The sequence below is a fragment of the Malaclemys terrapin genome, chromosome 14, assembly GCF_027887155.1.
Source record: "Malaclemys terrapin pileata isolate rMalTer1 chromosome 14, rMalTer1.hap1, whole genome shotgun sequence".
Classification (NCBI taxonomy): Eukaryota; Metazoa; Chordata; order Testudines; family Emydidae; genus Malaclemys; species Malaclemys terrapin.
The window spans coordinates 30,730,984-30,738,671 of record NC_071518.1 but is presented as its reverse complement, the minus strand read 5'-3'; the positions used below and the strand labels follow the sequence as shown (position 1 = coordinate 30,738,671).

General features: G+C 48.6%; 1 protein-coding gene across 2 annotated transcripts; it reads left to right on the top strand.

Annotated features, from left to right (window-relative positions):
- Positions 1 to 1,140: 1,140 nt before the first annotated feature.
- On the top strand, positions 1,141 to 5,994 carry IRX3 (iroquois homeobox 3). 2 transcript variants are annotated; one of them, XM_054048828.1, is made up of 4 exons: positions 1,142 to 1,775; positions 2,937 to 3,960; positions 4,861 to 4,927; positions 5,607 to 5,994. In XM_054048828.1, exons 1-4 carry the CDS (start codon positions 1,554 to 1,556, stop codon positions 5,659 to 5,661), a joined length of 1,368 nt encoding a protein of 455 aa, XP_053904803.1. In that variant the 5' UTR covers positions 1,142 to 1,553; the 3' UTR covers positions 5,662 to 5,994. The 2 variants fall into 2 exon arrangements, with proteins under 2 accessions (XP_053904804.1, XP_053904803.1); XM_054048829.1 differs by lacking the exon at positions 4,861 to 4,927 and having other exon boundaries at positions 1,141 to 1,775.
- The last annotated feature ends 1,694 nt before the right edge of the window (positions 5,995 to 7,688 follow it).

Genomic DNA, 7,688 nt, shown 5'->3' with positions numbered 1-7,688 from the left:
ACTCGAGCCCTCCAACACAACGGTAACAAGTCAGGAGATACCTTTTCTTTCAAGACACCCACTTTGTCTTAAATGCATTTTAACTCCTCTTAAAACGCTACAATTACAATCCACACGCTGGTTGCAGAAAAACAGTATCTCAAACTGCGTTGATCATAAAATAAGGTTATCCAGTAATTAAAACACATTTCGACTTGCTCCCAGTAACTCTTTAAAACATGATGGCACTACACCCATTGCAATTGTTCTGTGTCCCAGGTAAGGCTGCACGTGTAGTGATTCAGAACAGAGGGACTAAGCAAAATGATCATAAATTTCCTAATTAGAGATTTCGCACCAAGACAAAAAGGTGTTAATTAGTTTAATTCCAGTGCCTGTCATTGTCCCTTTCTTCACACCACGTATTTACTAATGGCCCAGAGGGCTGCTCCCGTCTCTTCTTTGTTAGGATTTTAATTTGCCTTCTTTTCTGCCTTTGATGTAAAATTGTGACCCTACAACTCTTTGAAGTCTCTTATTAGGAAGAAAATTAACTTCACTTTTTCACTGTATCTGCCCACAGTTAGGCTAGACAAAATGTAGAGAACTCCTTAAAGATTCAGAATTAGGAAATTTCAAACTGTCTCTGGAAATGCAAATTACAAAATCTAATAGACTTTAAATCTATATTAGGAGATATAACCCATGCTAGGGCCGGGGGAAAGGGGAGGAGTAGGGGCAGGGAATATCTTAATAAAGAAAACAAAAATGAACCTACACTATAAGGTTGTAAACGTAAAATTCTGCAAGGAAAGAGGCTTTATTTAAATACTTCACATAACTTTTTGTTCTCTTTCCTGCGTGCAATTTTCCAACAGTTGCCAACCCCAGCTTCCTAATTCTTTTATTTCGGGGGGGGGGAACAAGGGGGCTATGAAAAAATAATTGTGTGTATCTCTCTATATATAATACATATATAAATTATAAAACCGTAGGGCAGGGTTTAAACCTTTGTAAAACACAGAACTGATTGGCGATTGCTAAAACGAGATTTGAAAGCAACTCAAATAAAAGATCGCGACGTCAGTAAACAGATTTAGAGAAGGGGAGGAAAGAAAAAAAAGCTAGTGACAAACCCAGGGAGAGAGCTCTGGGCAGGAGAGGGAGAGAGAGAGAGAGACTTAAAAGAAATAGGAGGGGCTTGCGAGAGACTAGAAATGTCAATCAGAACCCAGAGTCCCAATAATCTCAGGCAATCTGTTAGGACCTGACCTGAGTCCACTCAGATCAATAGGAAAAGTGAGAGAAGAAAGAAGCGATCGGATCGTGTACAGCAGCGGCCGGAGAGCGAGAGGAGGAAACTCACGGCCTCTCCAACACCCCTCTCTCCCCCTCCCCTCCCCACCCATGTCTGCAAGAGTTTGCGGGAGGCACTGAAAAGTGCAGACAGCCAGCAAGGGCGAGCGAGCCAGCTCCCTCCTCTTCTACAAGCCCTTCTACTTTTTCTCCTTTCTCTCCTTTTTTTCTCCCCCCTCCTCCTCCTTTCCCCCCCTCCCCTACCCCCTCTGCCCACCATGTCTTTCCCCCAGCTGGGCTACCAGTATATCAGGCCGATTTACCCCTCTGAGCGCCAGGGGAGCGGCAGCGCTCGAAGCGGGACAGAGCTCACCCCGTCCGGTACTCTCTCCAATGTTTTATCCTCCATGTACGGAGCGCCTTACGCCGCCGCCGCGGCAGCTCAAGGATATGGTGCTTTCCTGCCCTACACCGCCGAGCTCCCCATCTTCCCGCAGCTGGTAAGAGCCGCACAGACCCCCCTGGCCAACCTCCGCCCGCATCCTCCACCCCCCATGCCCCTGGCTCGCCCTCTGCCTTGAGAGGGCTTGTTTGTGTTTTCGGAACGATTCGGCTTTGGCCTTTGCGGAGGAGCGATTGGCACTAGCAGGAGTGGAGAACCGGGGCGAATCTTTCCAAGGAAATCCGACTTGCCTGCCTTCCTGTCGCCTTAGCAAGCCCCCGATTGTTTTATAACCGAGCGACCATCTTCACCTGGATCTAATGCTTTCGATGGGGGGCAGCGGGGAGGGAGGAGTGGGGGAAAGGAAGGTTTTTTGGTGGTTGTTTTTTTTTTTTTTTTTTTTTACATTGCTTTCTGTTTGTGTGAAGCCGGGACAAGCAATACCGACTTAAGGACACGTTTCCACGTTGGCAGGATTTTAATGATTAAGGAGAAGAACAATGATCTATTTTGATTTTATTTTTATTTTTTGGTGGCCGGTTAAAAGTAAGGCAGGTAAAGGGGGGCAGGGTTAAGAACTTTAAACAAACAAAAGTGGGGGGCTTGTTGTTTCTTGCTGCGCCCAGGCTGGTTTGATAGGGGTGACAATCCGCCGGCGGTGTGAACTGCCGGGAAAAGAGAAAGATCCACGCACCGAAAGAGGGGCCTGGTTGAATTTCTGCCGGGAGAGATTTTGATTGACAGTTTCTGCTTGTGCTCTTAGGGGTCTCCGAAAGGCTTTAGAAGTGTTTTATAAACAGCACGTCACGCTACGGGGGCCGCTGCACTGGCCGCTGGCTGGCTGCGTTGTTGTTGTTACAGAGGGTGTGTGTGTGTGTCGGTGTGTGTGTGCGCGGCTGTCTGCGCGCCCATTTTTATAAAAGCGGTTGCAAAGTTGCAAAGTGGGGCTGCAAAGGCAGGTCGGGGTCTCCCGCTCGGCGGGGGACGGCACCCCGCAAACGGGGCCGCCTAGGCAGCTCTGCGCGCTGCCTTTACAGCCAGGGAGAGACCGGGCCCCTTTCACTGCTGTCTGAAAAATCATCAAGCGCCCCCAAGCCCTGGCGGGGGCTCCCCGCACACCTGCCCAGTGGCCCGGGACATCTCGGGGAGGGGAAATCCATCCAGAGCCCTATTCTCCCCCCCTGAAACCTTTCTCTCTCCTTCTCCCCGCTGGCTCTAGGGTGCCCAGTACGAGCTGAAGGACAGCCCCGGCGTCCAGCACCCGGCCTTCCCTCACCACCACCCCGCTTTCTACCCCTATGGGCAGTACCAGTTCGGGGACCCGTCCCGGCCCAAGAACGCCACCCGGGAGAGCACCAGCACCCTCAAGGCCTGGCTGAACGAGCACCGCAAGAACCCCTACCCCACCAAGGGCGAGAAGATCATGCTGGCCATCATCACCAAAATGACCCTCACCCAGGTCTCCACCTGGTTCGCCAACGCCCGGCGGCGGCTCAAAAAGGAGAATAAAATGACCTGGGCGCCCCGCAGCCGGACGGACGAGGAGGGCAACTCCTACGGGAGCGACCACGAGGGGGAAGAGGACAAGCGGGAGGACGAGGAGGAGATCGACCTGGAGAACATCGACACGGAGCACATGGAGAGCCACAAGGACGAGCTGGAGGAGGACCCCGACCTGCTGCACTCCGACTCCAAGACGGACTCGGAAGGCTCCGAGGGCTTCGAGGACTTGCACGGCTCCGAGGAGCGCTTCCTCAAGGCCATGGAGGGGGAGCGCCCCCACCCGCCCGCCGGGGGGCTGGAGCCCCTCAAGCTGCCCCACCAGCAGCACCGCCTCTCCCCGCCTGCCCCGGCCTCGCCCCCGACGGAGGGCAGCTTAGCCAGCGCGGGGCAGAAGCCCAAGATCTGGTCCCTGGCTGAGACGGCCACCAGCCCGGACAACCCCCGCAAGTCCCCCGGGGGCGGCAGCGGCTGCTCCCCCCCAGCGGCGGCCCCCCAGAGCCTGCCGCTGGCTCCGCCTCCGCCCCACAGACTCGTCTCCTCCTGTCCGCTGGGCAAGTTTCCCAACTGGACCAGCCGGGCTTTCTCGGCCCACCACCACCATCCGCACCCGCTCACCTTACTGAACACTCCCCACCTGCTGGGACTCGGGGCCACCCCCGGCGCAGCTTCCAGTGCTGCAGCCATCGCTGCCTTCTCCAGACCCGCCGACCAGGCTCAGAGCACGGACTCCGCTGGAACAGGTGATGGCTAAGGGGTCTCCTGGACCTGGGGGCTGGGTGGGGGGCAGAGTGTGGGGAGAGGTGGAGGGGCAGAGCTCAAGAGGCCCCCCCTACCCTGCGGGCAGAGAAACTCCCCTCCTGCCACTGTCCCTTGCTGGCTGGATTCCCCCACCACCACACACACACAGACAATCAGCACTTCCCTTTTGGGCTGAATTTTGATCCCTTTGACTCATCTCGAAGCAGCTACATAGAGGGCTGGGGGACCCATCAACCCAGAAATGGCTAGTTTTAAAAAAAATGAAACGACCCCAATGCTTAAAATCCCAACTCTTCCAAATTACTAGCAGCCCAAGAAAGGGGCGGGTGGGGGAACTGAATAGAAAAATGATAATTGGTTAATATATAACTTCTTCTTTGTTTTTAATGGTAAAATTCTTCTAGCTTGGCTGCGGGGCCAGTTATATTTCAGGGCTAGTTCTCGATGTTGTTGCTTGTGTTTGTTTATATTTTGAACGTCTACTTCTAATTTAGCGTTACTTGTGATGCAATGCAGTGACCTGCAAGTCTGAATTGTATAGTTGTCAGTCGCAATACAGTCACTTACTGTGTTTCACATGGAAGAGAATAAATAGGCGGTGCTAGTTCCTTTTTAATGTAACGCGGCGACGCTATTTATTTCGTAAAAATAATTACTTGCCACCAACGGAGATTTTTGTTGTTGTTGCTGCTAACATGGTCATTGCTGGAACTCTTTTATGGGGAAGACTGGCGCTGAGACTTGCTTCAGTACTTTACAGTCACTTCTACAGTCAACCAATCCTTCCCCCTAAGCAACAATGTTATCCCCAGCGGCTTAATTCGGGGACGTGGAAAAAAGAGAGGGAGTTTAAAAAGGAACATTTTTTCTTCTGTTTTTAGATCGATCTAGTGCCTTGGAAGTAGAGAAAAAGTTAATAAAGACAGCTTTCCAGCCAGTTCAGAGGCGGTAAGAGATTACTTCCTCAGTCTCCTATGGATATATATATAGAGAGAGAGTTGTAAATAGATCATTTTCTCTGCTACTTTAGTTCCCTTTACATTATCTAGTCATAAGGAAGGAGCTTTTTCTTCCCCGGAGCGGTTTGTGGGGGTGTTATGATCATTTTTAATGTATAAGTATTGTTGACTTTGCAATTTAGTATTCTAGACTTTGCAAACGATTCCTTGTGCAATGCAAAGTTGCATCAGGCACGTCTTGATTTGTGGGCTTACTATTTTTGTTTGTGTTAAAATAAATAGGCAACGCAGCAGGAATAGTTACCATAGTCCTTATCCCTTAAATAGTGCAGGTAAAAATCAGGCCTGGATAAAAACAAAGGGGGAATTCAGTGAATAGTAGCAAAAGATACTGGACGGGTGGTGGGATACAAGAAACTTAAGCCTCATTCAGGCATAACTCCCACTCAAGTCAATGACACTTTGGCCGGGAAAAAACGGATTGGGCCCATCCTACATCACAGCTAATTAAAATGGGTATAAAGTTTATAGACATTTTTAATATTTATATTTAACTATTTTTTATTTAAAAACAACAAAATGCTATCTCAAGTTAAAAATCAACTGTGCCAACGAAGCCTGAATAGAAATCCTATTAAATATTTCTTCTGTGTCATTTTTTTTTCCAGGCCCCAGAACCAACTTGATGCAGCTATGGTTCTATCAGCGTTGTCATCATCATAGTTAATTTTTATTATTATTAATATTGTAATGATTGTGTAAAAAAAACAAAAACAACAACAAAAAACTCTGTATAGTTACAACTTGTAAGCATGTCCGTATATTAAAATTAAAAAAAAAAAAAAAAAAAAAAGGAGAGAGAAAGAAAGAAAAGAAACCGCTTCTGTACTATCATCCGGATTAGCTGAGTTCGTGAGGTTTTTTTGGAAGTCCAGTGAGAATTAGGTGTCTCGATTTTTTTTGTATATACAGTAAAAATGTACATATGTGTGAACCAAATTGTACAAGAAAGTATATATTTTGGCTAATAAATAAACTGTTGCCACTTTGACTACATTCTCTTCCGCCACCAATGGAGTTACTTCCCTCCCTCTATTTTTTAAACCTGAAAAGGTGGCTTGGAGAATTTAAAATAGGCCCGTTTCTGCCGATTCTATATTTTTTGCCTGCTCAAAACTTTTCTGGAAGGCGGAAGGAGTTTGGGGGTAGAGGATCGAGTCGTAAAATACAGGATAAAGGGCGAGGGGGGGAATTATAGGGGAAACAATGGGAACGCGGCCGAGGAAAGGCAGGGTTGCGGAGAGACATTTCTTTCTCGGGTCTCTGGTAGGGGAGACGCTGAAGTTCCATGTCGGGAGGCTAGCACCACGTCCTTTCGGGGGTAGCGTTTTAATAGTGGGCGAGATTTAGGAGCCAGTGATGCGGGGAGGAAACCCCTACAGAAACAGGAGCCCTCTTCAGTTATTTGCCAAAAAAAGAAAAAAAAGACCTTTGTGCTTGCCCCCGGCTCATTCCTGGCAGAGCTCCGAGGGGAGGCCAGGCGTTTCGGGGTGTATTTTCGTGGGTACAGACTGTGGAGCGGGTGGGGGTGCGGGGATTGCCAAGGCGAAAGCTAAAGGACTCAAGAGCAAAGCCTGTTTCAGAGGCTGGACAAACTGGGAGGGAGCTCCGGCGTGGAAGCTGGGCTGGAATCTGAGGGCTGGGGAAGGCTGGATCGCTATTTTACACGATTCTATTATATTTAGTATGCTACCTTTTCTATTTCTAAAGGCCTTTCCCAGCAAGTGATAGGGGGAAGGGGTGTCTTCGTGGTAATGAGCCCAGGGAATTGGTGAAATCTGGAACTGGAACGCCCTCTACAGGAGGAAAACACCCTTTCTCTCCTGCAGGCACCCTTGAAAAACATCACACCTATACAATTACCTCGCCCTCTTCCCACCCCAACAACAACTGGCAACATTTTTATTTTTTTTAAATAGTTTCTTTTCCTGTCTTCTTTTGTCTTGCGTTCACAGTTATTCTTTGAACGGTCTGGCGGTTATTTGTTTGTTTAAGAATCACAGCTGCTTTGGCTTCCAAAACCAATGGCCATGTAAGTTACAGCTCCAGACTGGGGAGTGGAGGGTGATTTAAAAAAGCCCCTGGGGAAAAGTAGAAGGGGGTGGGGAGGCGTGAGTCTGGCGACCTTTCACTTGGTGAGCAATGGCTTTCTGGAAGCAGCTCAACTGTGATCTATGACCCACCCCCCCCCCCCCTTATTACTCGGTGTTAGCTATCGCTGTTTTCCCCCATACAAGTGGCAGTTGAATCATGGAGTAAGGGCGGTTTGATTTAAAGAAAACTTTCGAGAGCCTCAAAGTCATAGAAGTCAGACTAGAGAAGAGCGTTGCAGTCTGTCCCTGGGAGATGACTGCTTATGTAGGAAACCAGCGACACAGCAAGTTCAATGAATGGCAGCAAAACAACGACAGAAGGGGGAGGAGTCTTTGGTTTGACCTCTTTCTTTGTGCATTTCTTGGTGAGTTTCTGTTTTGAGTGAAGGTGGCTTTTTAAGTGCTACCTAGACATTTAAGGAATTGGAGACGGGGCCCGGCTACTCTTTTACATGATATTATTTAAAATAAAGATGGTTTGTCTTCTGCCAGCAGTAAAATAATGACAAAAATTAATAGTATTTGGTATGGTTACAATTTGTTGTGAAGCTGCCCTGCTGCAGGAGTGGTAAAACTTACTGGATCACCATGTGAATA